The 20,626-nt window shown below is 54.6% G+C and overlaps 1 protein-coding gene across 1 annotated transcript in view; it reads right to left on the bottom strand.

Annotated features, from left to right (window-relative positions):
• Positions 1-8,825: 8,825 nt before the first annotated feature.
• The window catches only part of LOC116953506 (uncharacterized), a 45,477-nt gene continuing 33,676 nt past the window's right edge, over positions 8,826-20,626 (bottom strand). The window contains exons 23-25 of the mRNA XM_076075111.1: positions 20,462-20,608; positions 18,505-18,694; positions 8,826-12,683 (exon numbers count right to left, since the gene is read on the bottom strand). Coding sequence (XP_075931226.1) covers positions 12,505-12,683; positions 18,505-18,694; positions 20,462-20,608 — 516 coding nt within the window. The 3' untranslated portion in view covers positions 8,826-12,504. The remainder of the gene's footprint in view (positions 12,684-18,504; positions 18,695-20,461; positions 20,609-20,626) is intronic.

Below are 20,626 nucleotides of genomic sequence, written 5' to 3' on the forward strand. Positions count from 1 at the left end.
ATACTGATGCTGCTGCTAATGATACTGCTGCTGACGTTGATACTATTGCTGGTGATGATACTGCTGATAATGATGATACTGCTGATAATGATGATACTGCTGCTGATGATACTGCTGCTGATGATACTGCTGCTGATGATACTGCTGCTTTATGACGATGCTACTGCTGCCCTAGCCTCGGTCATCGCCCCACCAAAGCGACCACTCGAGGCTACTCAGGGACCGCTAATACGCGACCCTGGTGTGTGTTAGTGTCAGTAGCATCAGTATCATCAGCAACAGTATCATCAGCAGCAGTATCATCAGCAACAGTATCATCAGCAGCAGTATCACCAGCAGCGGTATCATCAGCAGTAGCATCATCATCAGCAGCGGTATCATCAGCAGCAGTATCATCATCAGCAGCAGTATCATCACCAGTAGCGGTATCATCAGCAGCAGTATCATCACCAGTGGCGGTATCATCAGCAGCAGTATCATCACCAGTAGCGGTATCATCAGCAGCAGTATAATCACCAGTAGCGGTATCAGCAGCAGCAGTATCATCACCAGTAGCGGTATCATTAGCAGCAGTATCATCACCAGTGGCGGTATCATCAGCAGCAGTATCATCACCAGTAGCAGTATCATCAGCAGCAGTATCATCATCAGCAGCAGTATCATTGTCATCAGCAGCATCATCTTGCAGGCCAATCGGGGTTAACGGGCATTATCCTTTAAAAACTAAAATAACTTCTCCGACTACATCAGCCGGTAGTGGTGCAGAGGCAGTACTGCTTACAGCATCAAGCTCAGCTGATATCTTTCTAGTCAGCTCCGCTCTCTCTCTCTCCACTGCTAGGTTGGATGTTGGGTAGACTCGTCATCTCATTTATATTTACGTGATCTAACCCCCCCTCCTCTGTTATGGCTGTTTGGTGCTTTGTGGTGGCGGTGAGGAGAGATATGAGAAGGGCCAGGGGGTGGGGGGTGGGGGGGACGGTCCTTGCAATCGCTGCAAAACTCTCACCTCGCTCGCTCCATCGCCACAGCCTCCCCCCTCCATCCTCCCTCCTACTCCCTCCTCTTCCCTCCTCCTCGCTATCGACTTCATGACCCACTGCCCCCCTCTCGCCAGACTCCCAAAGGGGGGTGGGGGTCCGTTTTGCGTGAACAACAGAAAATCTTGAACCGAACCAGCCCGTCTGTTCGCCGCCAGTAAAACGTACAGGGCGACGGCTTTGTAAGAGTAATTAGCGGATAAATAAATAAATTATTGCTTTGAAGTTTTTTTTTCTTTGGTGCTGTGTGGTTGTGGGTTGTGGGGGGGAGGAGACAGAATCTAAAAAAAAACTGAAAAAAATGTGTTTCTGCCGTGACCCCCCGTGAACTCTGCGTCTCTGACCGCTCTGATAATTTGTTTGGCCCCGACGCTCGCTCGCTCGCTCACTCGCTGACCCCCCTCCACCCCCTCGAGAACAAACGCGCACGGCCGTGGACTTCCCCCAGCCGCTGTTTCCACCCGCGAGGCTTTACAACAGCGGCGTCTGTGTTCAGCGGTGGGACCGGGAAATAAATAAATATATAACGGGTCATGAGAATCCGATGGGGTTTTTTTTTTGTTAACAACCTCCTCCGTCTGGAGTTTAACAACCAAAAAAGAAAATACACAAGTCTCTGGGTTCTAGAATTCACGCTTGTCCCAGCTGACGTTTGAGAGCGTTGATTCGCTGTGACCTCTGTCCCGTCTGTAACGGGAGAATCGCGACAACTCTCGTCAACATATCATCATAATAACGATCATCATCATCATAATGATGATGATGAGGAGTCACAGTGCCAAAGGTGCCTTCCGACCAAAGTCACTCACCTCGCTCACTCCCCCCCACTTCGCAAACTTAACACGCGGCCGCATCCTTGGCCGCGGGGGAGAGAAGAGAAGCTCAGAAGACGAGGAGGAAGGTGCCAAGCGAGAGAAAGGGAGAGAGGGTGGAGTGGAGGAGCTACAATGAGCGGCACTCTTGGCCCGTCGCGGAGTTTCAAGCGAATTCGTCCTGGGAACGATGCACACGGGGGGGGGGTGGGGGGGGGGGTGGGTCACCGCGTTCGCCCGCACCCCCCCCCCCCGTCTCGATGAGTCCATGGAATGAGAGCGAGGACACTAAAGACAAAGATCCCACAACTTTTATAGCCCCACCCCCCACCCCAGTATAGCCTCCGCTCCGTCTCCCTCCGGAGGATGTCCTCTACGGGACGCGTTCCGTTTCTTGGCTGTGCCACTCCACATCGACACCACAAGCACCCCTAGACCCCGCAAACCTTACACACAGACAAAGACCCCCCCCTCCCAGTATAGCCTTGACGGGCTGTTGGGGCAAGTGCTGTTAGCAAGCACGTGTGAAGGCCCAAAACGGCACACGAGGTGGGGTTGGCTGGCCACGCGCCACGCCCGGCCGCCTTTGTCTCCCCAGTGGCGATGTTTACACACCGCATCGCTAACCGCTACGCCAGCACCATCACCAGCAGCAGCTGAAGCAGCCATCGAAGAGCGATTGTCCCAAACACAACGAAACTGAACTTTGTTGAACAGTCACGTCGTTTTTTTTTATAGATTGGCCAATTGCTCTCGGCACGCTGGGGTGCTGCATTCTGGAGCCCAACAAATTCCAAATCCCTGACAAGGTCTTTCAGTTCACCTTGTGTTATGAGGTGTGGTTCAGAGGAGGAGGAACGGGGGAAAATCTGGGTCATGTGACCTTGATCGTTCAGGACCAGAAGTTTCATCCTCTTCCTCGTCTGACTCGAGTGAGAATGATTCTGGTGCATCAGGAACCGGCAGTCCTTATCCGTGGCGTACTGGGCGTATAGCTGGTGGAATGTTTGGATAATGCACAGTCCACTTTTTCCGCTTTGACACACCTTTCCCAACTGGAGGCGCCATGCAGAAGTAACAATCGCTGATATGATCTGTTGGCTCTCTCCAAATCATCGGCACTGCAAAAGGCATATATTTCCTTTTCCTGTGTCCTGTTGCACAAGTGTTTCAGCATATGTGTGGAGCCCAAATCTTGTCCTGATCTACAATTTTGCAGCCAAAATAAAGGTGATAGGCTTTCTTAACCATAGTGGTCGTACTGCGCTTTTGTGATGCAAAAGTCACTTCGCCACAAACATAGCAGAAGTTATCTGCTTTGTTCACAAGTGCGAGGCATCTCTGCTCACTGTGGCTAAACAGAAATGTGTCCCTTTTGCAAGAAATGTCTAACCTCTGTGATTGCCAACAAGGGTTTTGCCACCAAGTACTAAGTCATCTTTTGCAGAGGGGTCAAATACATATTTCCCTCATTTAAATGCAAATAAATTTATAACATTTTTGACATGTGTTTTTCTGGATTGTTTTGTTGTTATTCTGTCTCTCACTGTTCAAATAAACCTACCATTAAAATTATAGACTGATCACTTATTTGTCAGTGGGCAAACGTACAAAAGCAGCAGGGGATCAAATTCTTTTTTCCCTCACTGTATCTTGGAAACTAGAGCCAATCAAGAATTTAAGCATTATTTTCATTGTCAGTGACCCATAATCAGTTAAGGTGGACGAAATTTATTTCGGAAGCATTTTGGCTGTAGACCAGTGTTATCTGAACTGGTCATGGGTCTCCCCTAGGTCGACTCAACCTCAAATGAGTACTTGGTGCAGAGTGCAGTGAACATCGCCACTGGGGAGACAAAGGCGGTCGGGCGTGGTGCTGGCCATCCACCCCCTCGTCTGCCGTGCCGGCCTTCATAGGTGCTCGCTAACAGCACTTGCCCCAACAGTCTGATAAGGCTATACGGGGGATCTTTGTCTTTGCCTTATTTGTATGTGTGTGTATGTGTTCGGCATGTGTGTAAACATGCCACATATTTACCCAGGAGAGCCACACCGAGAGGCTTTGGCTGTCGGGTGCTGCTGCAAATTGGGGAGTTGTGGGCCACGAAATCCTTTGGCTAAACGAGAGCTTGGATTCGCGTCGAGACGACGGGAGAACACCCAAAAAACTCCGCACAGACGGATTCAGGAACACGTTCGCCGTTTCTGCCATCTGCTGGCTCGCAGGCCACGGAGCGACGGGAAATCCCCGTGCGGCAACCCAAGGACGCACTTGTGGCAGCCGCGTCGGCGTGCGCGACGTTGAACAAGGGAGCTCTTCTGTAAGGGCGGTGCAGGGGACCCCGAGATGAGAGAACGCACGGGTCAGAGGTCAGAGGCATCGTTGCCGGCTGTGAAGCGAAGTCGGTGGGCCTTGGGTAGGGTGCGTCGCGACTCGACATGGACGACGGGCATTGGCCACGGATGAGTAACAGAGCCGGCAGCCGTGGAATGCGGAACGAGTTGGGGCCGGGCACCATCGAGACCCGAGTTGGGACTGGGCACCACCGAGTAAGGGGCCATTCCATAAATGACGTCACGCGATTTTGGACGATTTTTTGACCCTCCCCCCCCCGCCTTCGTCACACGGCGTCACAAAAAGTCAGACCCCCCCCTCAAATATGACGTGACAAAGCTCTGCCCCCCCCCCAAAAAAAATTAAACATGCTTCAAATCTTGATTTAAAGCTTTAGTGACTGCAGTAATTCATATTCTTAGCTTTTTCGGTAAAGTCACGTTTATTATTGTATTGTTTCCCTTCAACGTGACTTTACCGAAAATGCTAAGAATATGCTTCAAATCGCTTTAAACTATTGTCATTGTAGTGCGTATTAAATGTGGCGCTGCATTCTGATGTTGTAGGAGAAAACATTTATTTAAAAAGTCTATTTAATTAAGTAGAACGTGTTGTCTATATGTATTTTAAGTTGCGCATTTTTACGTGACGTCACATTTCTCAACCCCTCCCCCCTCGTCACACAAATGTCTGACCCCCCCCCCCTCCCAGGTGCGTGACGTCATTTATTGACGGCCCCTAATGCGTTGGGACTGGGCACCACCCGAGGGGAGATGGAGCGATGAAGCCGGCTCGCGTGAACACGCGCGCAGTGGATACCCATCAAAGCTCCACGCAGATCGGTTCAATGCGCAGACGCGTCGACATGACGCACGTGTTGGCGTGCGTATGTGTGCACGATAGCATTGCCTACAATGATACGGTGATAATTGCACCGTTGTCGAACACACTGCTCAATGAAGGCCTCCCCGTGTCGTGTTAGCCACGCGGGGTTGTTTTGACCATACTTCACCGCGGGTGTCAGTGCTGGTTAGTCACGAGGCAGTCCCCAGGGACGCTTTGGGTATCACTCGCCGCTGATGTTAGCTCGGGTGGCTGGGCTGAGAGAGCCATGCGCTAATTGCTGCGCCCACTCTGAACACGCACGAGGGTGGAAGTGGTGGTGGAGGTGGTCGGAGGTGGAGGTGGTGGTGGTGGTGGAGGAGGTGGTGGTGGAGGTGGTAGTGGTGGTGGTGGAGGTGGTAGTGGTGGTGGTGGAGGTGGTGGTGGTCGTGGAGGTGGTGGTGGAGGTATTGGGGGTAGTGGTGGAGGTGGTAGTGGTAGTGGACGTGGTGGTGGTGATGGTGGAGGTAGTGGAGGTGGTGGTGATGGTGGCTGATCGATGTCCGGGTGCGATCGATTGATGGCTCCCTATTGGTCAACCATGTTATTACGTGTTTCTCGATCTCGCGATGAACTTCTGCTCAGGACCCCCGTCTCCTCACCCCATGGGGTTGGCGGCACCACCACCACCACAGGGACCACTTTTAAAATAAATCTACAAACGTACTTTTTTTACTTGCTTTTCATTAGGATTATCTTAATGTGTTATTTTTTTCTTTGCCCGAAATTTGTTACGTGATTTTATTTTGCCCCCAATTTCACTTTTATTGTTCGCGCCTGTAGAAGCACTATGTATTGCATATTTTTTGGTTGTCACGAATAGTGCTATTGAAATAAAGTTCGATCGATTGATTGATCTTAACGGTTCGTACGACTCGGGTGTAAATTAATCCAAGCCTCCAAAAAGCCGAGAGGCATCAACGCGATCACATATCGCTCTTGTGACTATGCAGGGAATGTCAACAATTTGGCAGCACATCTCCCATGTATCTGCCTGTTCCGTGCGCGTGAAACAATGGGGGAAACAAAAAAACAATAATTACTTTTTTCACGCACATCCAATTTGCCACACGGCCGTTTTATTATTACATGCTTTTTATTAACTCACTCTGTCTGTTGTTGTTGTATCCTCAAGTCTTGTAACTGAATTTTAACCCACTTCCCAATGTGGTATCAACTGCAAACTTGATATACTTATGTCATACTGATGACAATACTATATTCTATCATAAAATATATATATTTTTTAAAACATTATTTTTTATATGTTATATTTCAGCTTGGGTCTAATTGTCCACGCTCAACTGACGTTGGCTGTAATTACCCACGGTCCCCTTACGTTATGGCAAGCTTCAGGGCCACTTCCTGGAGTCGTGGAGTTCTTACATTACTAGTACGATACATTGCATTAAAGCGTGTTTTTTAAAAAAAACATTTTTTTAAATATTACTTATTAGTTTTTGTGTGCGTGTCTCTTTCTCGGGCTTCGAAACGCGCAATGAGTCTCATCGGCAGAGCGAGGCTCGCTCCAAACAAGCAAACAAGGCTGGGGAAATGTCGGACACGTGGACGAGGCAGGGCCATTTCACTATGAGACGCGGGTCCTTAGTTGGGGCAACGATAACAATGATAAAATACGCGTACAGCAGCAGCAACAATAAGGGGCCGTCCATAAATGACGTCACGCACCTAAGCGGGTGGGGGGGGGTCAGACATTTGTGACGATGTGTGACGAGGGGGGGGGGGGGTTGAGAAATGTGACGTCACATCAAAATGCGCAATTTTAAATAAATATAGACAACACGTTCTACTTAATTAAATAGACTTTTTAATAAATGTTTTCTGCTACAACATCAGAGTGCAGCGCCACATTGAATACGCACTACAATGACAATAGTTTAAAGCGTTTTGAAGCATGTTTTATATATTTTTTGGGGGGGGGGGGGCAGAGCTTTGTGACGTCATATTTGAGGGGGGGGGGTCTGACTTTTTGTGACGCCGTGTGACGAAGGGGGGGTGGTCAAAAATCGTCCAAAATCGCGTGACGTCATTTATGGACGGCCCCTAACAACAACCGCCACTAAGTGGCGGTGACGTCACCACGGCGATTGTGCCAGTCTAGGTGCACGTGAAGGCCACTGTTAAGTGTCGAACGCCCGCCGGCAGGAAGTCACGGGGCAGACCGGGGACGGTGCCACGGGTCGGCTGACTTGAGACGAGTGGCCGATGGCACCACCTGTCCCTTTAGCCGCCCGGCGCTCCGCTCGTTGTTGTGAGCGTAGTTGTGTGTGTGTGTGCGTACAAAGACCCACCCCGTGTAGCCTTAACAGACTGTTGGGGCAAGTGCTGCTAGCGAGCACCTTTGAAGGCCGGCACGGCGCACGAGGGGGTGGGTGGCCAGCACCACCCCCGACCGCCTTTGTCTCCCCAGTGGCGATGTTTACTACACACCGCACCGGGCACTCATTTGAGGCTCAGTCGACCGCTGCACTACCGCTGTGTGCTGCGTACAGAGCGCGCAACTACCCCGAGGGCAGGTGGGGAGGGACGTGACCGTGGGGCGGTTGAGACTAAAGGTCCCGTCTTGTTAGGGGAGCCCAACGCCCCCCCCCTCTCCCCTACCCCCTGGGGGTGCACGCTGCTACCCGGTTCACACAAAGACCCCCCCCCGCTGTCTTCTAAAGCCGTGGTGGTGGAGGGGGGGGGGGGTCACGGCGACACGTTGATAGCGCCGCTTAGAGGGCAGCCACCTGCTTGAGTCGCCTAAAAGTCGCCCCGCCCCCCCTAAATCCCCCCCAACCCGAACCCGCCCCCCCCTAAATCACCCCCCATCCCGAAGCCGCCACGCGTGCTGCGTGTGGTCACTGCAGTAATCGATTCCTTGCAAAAGCTATTTGACGTTTAAACGTCTTAACGCCTCCTTGTTTCAGCGCGGGAACAGTCACAAGCGGTGTTTATGTTTCGTGTTAGGCGCATTGCATCCCAGGATCACAAATGCCGCCACCGCGTACGCAAAGCAGCGGGAATTCGACAGAGCCGGGCAGCGTACAGCGGCCGAAACTGTGGGGGGCAAGGGCCACGTTCAAGGGGGTGAGTTTTCAGCGGCAGATTTAAATATCACCAAAGCAGTGGTTCCTGACCTCACCTACGGCCTCGCGTCCCTTTGGTTCTCAATCGGTAAACAAACAAAAATGTGAAATGTTAATGAATGCATCGGCTCTGATGAAACAAAGCGAGTTGTACTTAACGTGCTTTCGATGATTTAGCTTCTAAAAAAAACGATCTGGTCCTGTCTCGCCCCCCCCCCCCTTCCCCCTAAAGGGCATCTCGCACCCACAGGTTAAGAAGACGAAGAACCGCTGCAACTAAAGATTCCGATTGTCTTATTGTCGGAGGCCAACGCGTTCCGTCGTCTCGTTCATTCATTCACTCACTTGTTGCGAGTTACCATCCTCTCCCGACCTGCCCTCTTCAATTCACACCTCCGGTTAAAAACCAAACAGCGGCTCGCGCAAACCCCCCACCCCCCCCCCCCCCACCGCGGCGACGACCAACGAAGACTCGGCAGACGATTGCGTGACGCTTCACCATGCGCAGTTTATTGCGTGAAACTTGAGCACCGTTTTGAGCACCGTCTTGAGCATCGACAGTCTTCACGCGCGAAGGCCTCCGCCGCCGCTACCGCCGCAGCACCTGCTGCTCTTCAAAGTTTTCTGCTTGGAAACGCGTTTCTTGTTTTGTTTTTTGTTGGTGGGGGGGGGGGGGGGCGAGACTGCGTTTTTTGAAGCGAACTGAACGAGCACCAAACACCGGATCCCACGCGCGTCCAGTCCATGGAAATCAGATTCCCTCCACGCCTCGCCCTGGAGGAGCCCCTTAGAGACTTTCATCATCACCACCACAACAACAACAACAGTGGCGTCGTGGCGGTTAACAGCAGCGACGACCACGATAAATCGGCGCTGGGCGCGAGCAATCAGACAAACAGCTTACGAGCCCCGAGGAAGCTCAACGGGAGCTCCATAATTAATATAAAAAATTCGTATTATAATAGGTGCGTGCACCGAACATCAGCTCAACTCCTGACGAACGTAACCGGCTCATTCGACGTGCAAGCGGATGCGTCTCTCGTCTACGAGAGCTCTCGGATCACATCTCGCTACATCTCCATCTCTTCTGTTAATCTCACGAAGATTTCTGTACACATTTAAAGGGTATGGGAGGGGGGGGGGGGTGCATTAAAACTATTTCTGCTTCGGACCCCCAATAGCCCACTACCACCACCATCACCACCGATGATGATGCTGCTGATGACGATGACAGCAATTGTGATAGTGCACAAGAAAGCTCAGGACCACATCGCAATGCGATGTCCACTGAAGCACCACTTTGGTTCAAGATAACGACGACGTTCGCCCGAAAGAGATCAACGGTCTCACGGATGAGGATCCCTCATATCTGCATTGATATGGGCAAACCGATGTCACGGATCCGATTATATTTCGAGATTTTACTCTTATCCACGGCGGTTAAATATCGCGGGTTATAGGAGTGACCTCCTCTATTCGACCCCTCTTATCCGTGAGTATTAAACAGCCTAGCTTTGCATTATGGGTAAAATCGCGGATAACTGAAAGAACTGGGAGCCGCGGGTAAATAGGAGTTTTCGCGGACCCTACAGCTGCCACGAATAGGAGTGGCGGGTGACAGGGCCGCGGATAAGAGTTCTCCTGTACAGGGCTTGGTTTATCGTGACACCATTTATCGCGATACGATATTGACATCCACGATACCACGATCGTCGCGATGTCATTGCCTTCGGTTTGTGTGGTTTTTTTGCGTGTGCCCCCCCTTCACATTTATAATCAACGTCACGCCTTCAGATAGCCTTTGGCTGCAGTAAATGAACCTCATGGCTGTACCCCAGGGTACCACAGAACCCCGGCTCTCGCATAATGCCCGTGACGCAGTCATTTTTAGTCTGTCGATGGTCGGCGATGCGGCAATCGGCTCATCTCGACGACCTGTTACACGATGCAACTATTCAAAGTTGCATTTTTCGATAACGGATTTTTTTTTATGCTGATGTTTGGCGGTTCGACATCACAGAGTAGCACCGCCGATTTCGGATTGATTGGTAACCCCAGTCGCGGAGTCCTAACACCCCTGGAAAAGAAGTTTCCCAGAAATAAAGTATTTAATTGCCTTGGTCATTTTGTATTATTTGGTACCCCGGTGTACCGCCATAAGGATCAAATGTCCACGTGATAAGCGACTGTGCTATCATTTGTGATAGCCAAGTCGCTTTGCTATACAATCTCAGTGGGCCTTAACTTTATTTTTATTTTTGCTGCAGCCAAATCACGATCCCTGCTCGACTAATTTGTCGCGTGATTGACTTTGCTCGTCGGCGGCGGGGGGGGGGGGCATGCGGGAAGGGGGCCGAGAGTGAAATCTTCGTCCGCTCAGTCGGCCTGCGGACCACCAGACTACTCGGACTGGAATCAAGTTGGGTGGATTGTTTGTTGCAGCGACCCAGTCAGTTTATGTAAAGAAATACAATGAACAAGAACACCGCGAATGTCGCTTTAAAACGTACCTGATGATATTGCACAGTGCACACCGCCCCCTTTGACACACAACAAAAAAACCCATGGGTGAGCCTTTACATTTGCTCACGTGAGATCTCGTGTTAAAAAAAGGCATAGCACCAATCGTCGGATTACAATTAAGATTGCTCGTTCATCAATAATGTTGAAAACAATACAATAATAAATATAAACAATTAAATATAGTGTGCTTGACAAATATCCCCCTGCCCCCCCCCCAAACCCGTCCCTCCCCTCCCACGTGGCTATAAAAGTATCCCTCGATAAGCGACAAGGAGGCTGACTCGCACCGTGTGTGCTGGCCAATGGCACCGGCAGACCCACGAGGGCAGCCGCCTCGTCCGCGTTTTAATGCGGCCAGTCCGAGGATTCGGCCGGCCAGGAATCCATGCGCACCGCAAATCTGCCGCCGCCTCTCTTCCCCCGTTGAACTTTTCCCTACGGCTGACCCGCTGCACGGTGTTTACCCCGACGGGACGCGTGAGAAATTTTGGCGTCAGGGGTTTTGGCCTGCTGCCGGGACAAAATTATCGTCGATCCCGGATGCCCGCGGCCTCCGATGACCACCGGTCATCTGGTCACGACACTTTCACCACTTGCTTGGATTGCCGTCAACGTGACGGATCGCCCACCTGCCAAACTCGAGAATGAAACGCCAACAAACAGAAAATAATGCAACAGCCGCGTTGGGTTGCATCACAAAAAATAAACCCTCCTCGGTGGGGGTCGAGCCGCCGTTGGTCGGCGTAAGACGCAGGGAAGAGTGAAGTGCACGGCTTGCATAGAAAGACAGCGGTCCTGAAGTAGAATCAGCTCGGCCGGATTCCGGTGAACCGGTAACCCACACCTGCCAAGCCACACACCCGTATTCTTGTGCAGGGAAATTGAGTAAAAATCTAAAATAAATTGTAAAGTCGTTTTTGTGTTTCTCCCTTGTCATGGGACTTTGTAGGATGAACGTTGAGACTTATAAGGGGCACGGGGTGACCAATAAGGTCTGAATTGTTATGCAATAAGGTAGGGCACTGATAAGTGGTTGATAGGTTTGGGTTAACCGAGCCGGCCCGACCAATCGTGAGCGGCGAGTCGCGCGACCCCTCAATCGCTGTCTCGAAGTCCGCGCGTAAAACCTGAAACCCGTGGCCGCGCGACTGCTTTGTCCACGTCGGGGACGAGAGTGGTTGTGCAACACAGTGTGTGGCGTTTGTCAAGAAAGGGCGTCACGTTTTTTTCAAGAAGCGCGAGGAGGTGTTTGTTCGTGTGAGCGCGAGCGACTTACGCGCGCTCTCTCTCCCCTCTTTGAATCGCGACTCTGAGTCACAAATAAAACGTGAAAGACACGTTGTTTCACGAGACAATTAAAATAACGGTGACGACGACGACGACGGTGATTATTTATGAGAGGCAGGCAACGATGGTTTTACTGAACGCAAAATTAGCGCCAACGCGCAAAGTGGTGGACACGGTGCCCGCGTGTCCTGCCCAGAGACCAACATCACCTCCCGATTAGCACCACCACCACGGCCCTCCCGAAGACCACCTCCATCACCGCCTCCGTCAACCATCACCTTCCGAGTCCTAACGTCACAATCGCCTCCAGGTCAACAACAACAACAAAACATCCACAGCGGCTAACCATCGGCTGGGCTCATGACCATCAACACATCAACACAACACAGCGACATCACCCACCCGCCTCTTCATTCTTCGTCCTCCCCCCACCTCGTCTCCTCGGTGCCCCCCCCCCAACCCCGGCCACCCGGGCCCGCTTCTGCCGTCGCCCCCCGGAAGAATCGCCGTGCCCCCTCCCCCCTCTCTCACCCCCCTTAGCTCGCTCCGCCGGCCCCCCTCGTCTCCCCTCGCTCCCCTCCCCGCCCGTCCACGGCGCACGACCGGCAGCACTGCGCAGCGACGGACGTCAGGGAGCAGCGGCCCAGCGCCCGCAGGGTGCGGCACAGCGGGGCCGAGAGGCGCTCACGCACGCAGCCGCGTCCCGCTTGGGGGCCTGGGGGGTGGGGGGGGTGACAACGTGGGGCGGGGGGGGGGAGGTGAGAGAGGGGCGGGTTACTGAGAAGGAAAGACGACGCAGTGAGATGAGAGGGAATGAGAGGGAATTGGAGACGGGGCAAAGAAGAGGGAGGGGATGAGATTTAATAATAAAAAAAACAGAATTGTAACATCGCAGAGTGAAAGGGAATGATTAAATACGAGAACGGAGGATGAACAAAAACAGTGACGAATGAGAGAAGAGAAATTTGATGAATCGTAGAGCGCGAAAAACAAGTCGGAGAATGAAATAAAACGAGGGAATGAAAGAGGACCGTGAACGTCGAGAGAGAACGAAGAGACGGAGCGAAGGCGGATTGTGGGAGGAGTCGGGAGGGGAAGGAGGAGGGGGGGAGAGGGGGGGGAGGAGGAGGAGGGGAAGGAGGAGGGAGGGGAAGGAGGAGTAGGAGGGGAAGGGGGGGAAGGAGGGGGTGGAGGAGGGGAAGGAGGAGAGAGGAGGGGAAGGGGGGGATACGGGGGAGGAGGAGGGAGGAGGGGGAGTAGGGGGGATGAGGGGGAGGAGGGAGGAGGAGGAGGGAGGAGGAGGGAGGAATCAGCGCCGCGCTGTAACCCCACTCCACCCTCTACACGCGGGGACACCGTGCGGCTATCGCCATGGCAACAGAGAGGCTGCGTCTGGTCTCCCCGCCTGGGCCGGGCGTGAGAACGCGCTGGGTGCCGGGTGGAGGGGTCACAGGTGCGGGGTGAATCCCCCCCCCCCGCCCCTCGTCCAGCTGTCTCAGTTGAATCCCCCGAATCATCAACACCATCATCAAAACAATCATCATCAACAACATCAACACCATCATCGTCAACACCATCATCGTCAACACTATCATCATCAACATCATCATCAACATCATCATCAACACCATCATCGTCAACACCATTATCATTAACACCATCATCAACAACACCATCATCCTCAACACCATCATCAACACCATCATCGTCAACACCATCATCATCAACACCATCATCAACAACACCATCATCCTCAACACCATCATCATCAACACCATTATCAACAACATCAACACCATCATCATCAACACCATCATCATCAACACCATCATCATCAACACCATCATCAACAACATCAACACCATCATCATCAACACCATCATCATCAACATCATCATCAACAACACCATCATCAATACCATCATCATCAACACCATTATTAACAACATCAACACCATCATCATCAACACCATCATCATCAACACCATCATCAACAACATCAACACCATCATCATCAACACCATCATCATCAACACCATCATCATCAACACCATCATCAACAACATCAACACCATCATCATCAACACCATCATCATCAACACCATCATCATCAACACCATCATCATCAACACCATCATCATCAACACCATCATCATCAACACCATCATCAACAACATCAACACCATCATCATCAACACCATCATCATCAACACCATCATCAACAACATCAACACCATCATCATCAACACCATCATCATCAACACCATCATCATCAACAACATCATCACATTACCCAGGTGGAGGCGGGGGGGAGTTAGCAAAAGAGCGGCTCACAATATGCAAAGTTCCCGACTTCAAATCCTCGCCGGTGGTGGACTCAGTCACCCATCAACCCTCTGGGAGGGGAAGTCCATAAAACGAGTCCCCCAACTCATAGACTTGTCCCCGCCATAGGAATGTGGAGGTTGTTTGATATTTTGTTCCGCCACGACCACTACCGCTAGCGGGGTCAGGGCTGTGAACGGGAGACGAACGCCAATGCCTCAACGCTCCAGGAGTCACCGACTGAAAGGCCAAACGTCCTCTCGCATGCCTGCTGGTTTCTCGCCTTGCGCTCCGCAGGGACATCTGCCATCAGGGACTCCCCTTTGGCTAAATATAAATATAAAAAAAAAGAAACGCGCTCCGAGACGTTTCAGTTGCGGCATGGGTCCAATATGCAAGCAATCATTACTGAATATATTTATCATCATCATCAGCCATGGTCAATCCACCGCTGGATGAAGGCCTTCCCCAAGCCGCGAGCACCTCCCACCCGCTCAGCGTCGTAAATGACGAGCTGGGGAGTCCGAGCAGAAGTGCGCGGTCGAGGCAGACCGTGATGAGACAACGCGCGATTCACGGACGCAATATCGCTCGGCGCGACGCAGCGGCCGGCCGGCCAGCCGGCCGGCCGGCCTACCCGCGTGCAAATAAAGGGCACCTTTGTCCGCTCGCGGAGAAAGGTGCCTCGCGTTCCGTCTCGCCCGGCACGGCGAGGAATTTTAATCATAAAAATTCCTGGGCCGGGCAGCGCGGCGGCGCGGTCAGACGGCGACGGCGGTGGCGTGCGGCAAAACGGGGAGGGCGAGAGGAGAAATTACGGCCTTGGGGGTTGTCATTAGCGCCCGCGTCGCTCACGAGAGACGACCCGCACCGAGTTTGCGAGTCAGCGGCCGCGTGCGGCCTCGAAGGAACGGCAGCGCGAGGTGAAAGGTGGTGGGTGGGGACGGGGGACTGAAAAACATTTTAGGGCCCCCCCCCCCCCTGAAATAACCGCAAGAGAAGCGCACGAGGTGACGCAACAGGTGAACCCGGAGCAGTGGAAGTCGCGTCGGTAATTCCTGTCCGGGGACGAGGCAGCACGAGGTCGCCGCTGACGGAGCGTGCGGGCGCCCCCCCCCCCCCCCCGCGCGCCCCCCCCCCCCCCCGCACTGTCCTCGGTGGAGGCGAGGTCGTCCACACGAAACGAGAACTGCACCAAGGTCGCCGACCTGGCTTTGCCCACGGTGGCCGTGCTCCCTCCCTCGCCCCCTCTCTCGAAAGCTCCGGCGTCGAGAGGTTCGGCTGACCAGGCTGCTGGCGCGCGTGCGGATATCGCGAGAGGGCCGGTGAGTCGGTTGGACGGGGTCTAGAGCCCCCCCCCGCGAGAGGGCTGGTGAGTCGGTTGGATTGGGTCTAGAGCCCCCCCCCCCCCGCGAGAGGGCTGGTGAGTCGGTTGGCCGGGGTCTAGAGCCCCCCCCCCCCCCGCGAGAGGGCTGGTGAGTCGGTTGGCCGGGGTCTAGAGCCCCCCCCCCCCCGCGAGAGGGCTGGTGAGTCGGTTGGACGGGGTCTAGAGCCCCCCCCCCCCCACGAGAGGGCTGGTGAGTCGGTTGGCCGGGGTCTAGAGCCCCCCCCCCCCCCCGCGAGAGGGCTGGTGAGTCGGTTGGACGGGGTCTAGAGCCCCCCCACCCCGCGAGAGGGCTGGTGAGTCGGTTGGACGGGGCCTAGAGCCCCCCCCCCCCCACGAGAGGGCTGGTGAGTCGGTTGGACGGGTTCTAGAGCCCCCCCCCCCACGAGAGGGCTGGTGAGTCGGTTGGACGGGGCCTAGAGCCCCCCACCCCCACGAGAGGGCTGGTGAGTCGGTTGGACGGGGTCTAGAGCCCCCCCCCCCACGAGAGGGCTGGTGAGTCGGTTGGACGGGGTCTAGAGCCCCCCCCCCCCACGAGAGGGCTGGTGAGTCGGTTGGACGGGGTCTAGAGCCCCCCCCCACGAGAGGGCTGGTGAGTCGGTTGGACGGGGTCTAGAGCCCCCCCCCCACGAGAGGGCTGGTGAGTCGGTTGGACGGGGTCTAGAGCCCCCCCCCCACGAGAGGGCTGGTGAGTCGGTTGGACGGGGTCTAGAGCCCCCCCCCACGAGAGGGCTGGTGAGTCGGTTGGACGGGGTCTAGAGCCCCCCCCCACGAGAGGGCTGGTGAGTCGGTTGGACGGGGTCTAGAGCCCCCCCCCCCACGAGAGGGCTGGTGAGTCGGTTGGACGGGGTCTAGAGCCCCCCCCCCACGAGAGGGCTGGTGAGTCGGTTGGACGGGGTCTAGAGCCCCCCCCCACGAGAGGGCTGGTGAGTCGGTTGGACGGGGTCTAGGGCCCCCCCCCGCGAGAGGGCTGATGAGTCGGTTGGACGGGGTCTAGGGCCCCCCCCCGCGAGAGGGCTGATGAGTCGGTTGGACGGGGTCTAGAGCCCCCCCCCACGAGAGGGCTGGTGAGTCGGTTGGACGGGGTCTAGAGCCCCCCCCCCCCACGAGAGGGCTGGTGAGTCGGTTGGACGGGGTCTAGAGCCCCCCCCCACGAGAGGGCTGGTGAGTCGGTTGGACGGGGTCTAGGGCCCCCCCCCGCGAGAGGGCTGATGAGTCGGTTGGACGGGGTCTAGGGCCCCCCCCCCGCGAGAGGGCTGATGAGTCGGTTGGACGGGGTCTAGAGCCCCCCCCCACGAGAGGGCTGGTGAGTCGGTTGGACGGGGTCTAGAGCCCCCCCCCACGAGAGGGCTGGTGAGTCGGTTGGACGGGGTCTAGAGCCCCCCCCCCCACGAGAGGGCTGGTGAGTCGGTTGGACGGGGTCTAGAGCCCCCCCCCACGAGAGGGCTGGTGAGTCGGTTGGACGGGGTCTAGGGCCCCCCCCCGCGAGAGGGCTGATGAGTCGGTTGGACGGGGTCTAGGGCCCCCCCCCCGCGAGAGGGCTGATGAGTCGGTTGGACGGGGTCTAGAGCCCCCCCCCACGAGAGGGCTGGTGAGTCGGTTGGACGGGGTCTATCCCGAGCTGGCACACTGCACGCGTGCGCCCGCACGGCGCCGGCGCCCCGTTCACGCGGTTGTTGATTTGCGGCATTTTTTTTTCGTTTGAAACGTAAATATTTGACCAGGTGTGCTTTTTTTTGTTGCAGCGCACGTGCAAGCACGCACACACGCGCGCGCACACACGCGGACACACACACGCAGGGAGGATTAAAACCCTTCCATCGTCCACCCCGAAGCCAACTCCACAACCTCAAACACGACGTCCCTACCCCCCGCACCGCACAGCGGACAAAGCTGGCGTCTGGGCCGGGAGCCGACATCGGTGCCGGGTTCTGCTTGGCGAACGGCGACGGGTCTCCTATCGATATCGCTACTTCTTCTTGTTCTTCTTGGTAGCGCTGGGTCACCTCCCCACCGAAGGCGACGGAGCGATTTTAGTAACTCGCCCTCGTTCCATCCACGCGGCGAAAGCCGCCCGCTTTCTGCACGAAGATCTTTTCGTGGCTCGTCAAGTTTGATTCCCCCCCCCCTCCCCCACGACACACACGCGTCACAGCTCTCTCTGTATTTAAATCAGCTCGGGCATCCCGTGAATCACGTGACTTCTGCGAGTGGCCACCCCCACTCTGAGCCACTCCCCCTCACACCGCCCGCTGCGAGAACAGACGCCGCTCCGTGCAGCAGCAGCAGCAGCGTGGAGGCCCTGACGCAGCCTCTCCCTCCTCCACCCTCTCCTCGTCTCCCCTGGCCCTGTGCTCCCGCTCCTCCGCTCCTTACCCATCCATCCTTCCTCTTCAAGTTTCCAGCAGGTTTAGTGGTTTTTGTTTTTAACGGGCGACAAGTTAGAAGACCATAATTACAGCCTTCGCTTTGCAAAACAGCGACATCGGGGCTGTCACCACAGTGACAAAGAAAGTTTGGCGACGAAGTGTATCAGCAATCGTTCGTCGGGGTGGCTACGAAGTCAGAGCGTCCGAATAATAATTTTAGCGTTAAAAAATATTTCGCCTGGAAATCCACGAGACGGAACGTTTGTTTTCACGAGGGTATCAGGGTGTCCCCGGGGTGTCAAGTAACCCACGCGTAGTGTCGGTGAGCGTGTGCGGGTGGAGGGAATCGGAGGACATCGGCGCGTCTTGGCGAGCGTGTACGGGAGTATCGGCGAAAGCCGGCGCGTGTCGCTGAGCATCGGCGAGGAGTTCCGTCGTGCGCGCGTCGCCGCGCTCACCGGTCCACGTGCCAGGCTGCGAGCACGCGTGCGCGACGCAGCGCCGCTCGGACTGCGGCCGGGCATGACCCTCGCACGGCCACGCACGCCGCCCCCCCTGCGCCCTCCTCTCCTCGTCCTCCTCCTCCTCCTCCGCGTGACCACAGCTGACCGGACGGCTCTGAACTCCCACGCCGCAGCTCACCGAGCACTGCGACACACGGGGAGACGCGGGGACGCAGGGACCAACGCCAATCCATGACGGAGGTTTTTTTTGTTTTTGAGGTTATATCGCGTGAATATATAAATGTGTCGTCAAAACCCGCCACCACCCGACACAGCCAACTGGTAAGGGTTGTCACGTAAACAGAACGTGGCCAATTCGGCACTAGTACAGCACTAGTGTATAGTGTAGTGTATAGTGTAGTATACTAGTACAGCACTAGTGTGTAGTGTAGTGTATAGTGTAGTATACTAGTACAGCACTAGTGTATAGTGAAGTGTATAGTGTAGTGTATAGTGTAGTATACTAGTACAGCACTAGTGTGTAGTGTAGTGTATAGTGTAGTATACTAGTACAGCACACCAGTGTGTTGGAGAGCCAAGCCACAACATTTACAATCTGAGTAACGACGTTTCGCCAGTAATTACAACCGGCTTCATCAGGCGACAGCCAGATTTGTGGAGAAGTCCACCTGTTTAGTTCCTTATATAGAGGCGTAGATGTGGTGACCACACTTCTGCGCTTGTGCACAATGTGGGGGGGGGGGGAGATTACTTAGGCAACGTACATTAGGCTGTGTCGGGTGGTGGCGGGTTTAACAACACATTTATATATCCACGCGATCTAACCCAAAAACCTCTATTATGGATGATATTGGTCGCAAAGGCCAACCACGTGTTAACCACGTGTTAAACTGACCAATACCAGTACCTGCCGTTCGCCACTAGATACGCTGACATGAGTGGACAAATGTATATGGTTGTGAGAGAGAGATTTATTGAAATGAATGTTGCTGCAGGAGGCATTTAATGTCCCACACACCACCACCACCAATACCAACGCCCGCCATTCGCCACGAAGTGACGGTGACGTCACCACAGAGCCTGTGCCAGGCCAGGTGCACTTTGAGGCCACGTGAATTGTCAAAGGCTCGCTGGTGACAGGAGGTCACGGGACAGACCCAGTTGCCATGGGTTAGCTGACTGAGATGACTGGCGGATGCACCGGCTGTAACCCCCCTAAACTGTGCCAAACTTGTTGCATTTTTTGCCGCCTGGAATTCTGCTCGTTATTGTGAGCGTCGCAGGGACACAGAGAGAGAGAGAGACACACACACGCACAGACACAATACCTGGCCATGGCTAACATCACTGGCGAAATATATCCGAGCCAATACTGGGGCCTTCCTTAGCTTGACTCAGCCATGATTGAGTACCTGATGCGATGTATAAAAATTATCCCTGGGGAGATAAAGGTGGGTGGGAATCGTGCTGCTGGCTACACCACACGCTCGTGTGCTGTGCAGACCTTAGCAGGTGCTCGAGGGGTGTGAATGTGTATCGCGTGTGAGTGTAGGTGTCTGTAAATATGTGCAGATGGTTATGCAGAGATCTCTGTATGTGTACAGACATCTGTGTGTGTGTATATAGGTGCGTGGGGAGGGGTAGTACAGCGGTTAGCACGCTGCACTTCGAACCACGGAAAAGCTGAGTTCGATTCCCGCTCACGACCAACACCAGTGACGATTGTCAGCACCGGTCCTGGGCATCCCCTAGGTCGAATCAGCCTGAAATTAGCGCTTGGTGCGATGTAAACATCACCACTAGGGCATTTGTAAGTGCTTGCGAAGTGCACTTGCCCCAAGCGTGTGTTCAGGCTATATGGGGGACCTTTGTATTTTGTGTACAGGAGTGTGCATGCAAAGATGTGTGTGTCTGTGTGCATCAATGTGCGCGGATTGATGTTGGTGCCCACCTTGTCCCATGGACCCGTGGACCAGGTGACGCACGGCTGGGTATTGCAGGCCTGCGTGGCGTTGGGGGTGGCACGGAGGTCACAGCGGTCGGCATGGGGGCACGAGACGCGGCGACGCTGCACCCCCCCTGCACACGTCCGCGAGCACTGCACACGCGCACACAA

This window comes from Petromyzon marinus, chromosome 52 (genome assembly GCF_048934315.1).
Source record: "Petromyzon marinus isolate PM22_M1 ecotype Great Lakes invasive population chromosome 52, UKy_Petmar_22M1.pri1.0, whole genome shotgun sequence".
Lineage (NCBI taxonomy): Eukaryota > Metazoa > Chordata > Hyperoartia > Petromyzontiformes > Petromyzontidae > Petromyzon > Petromyzon marinus.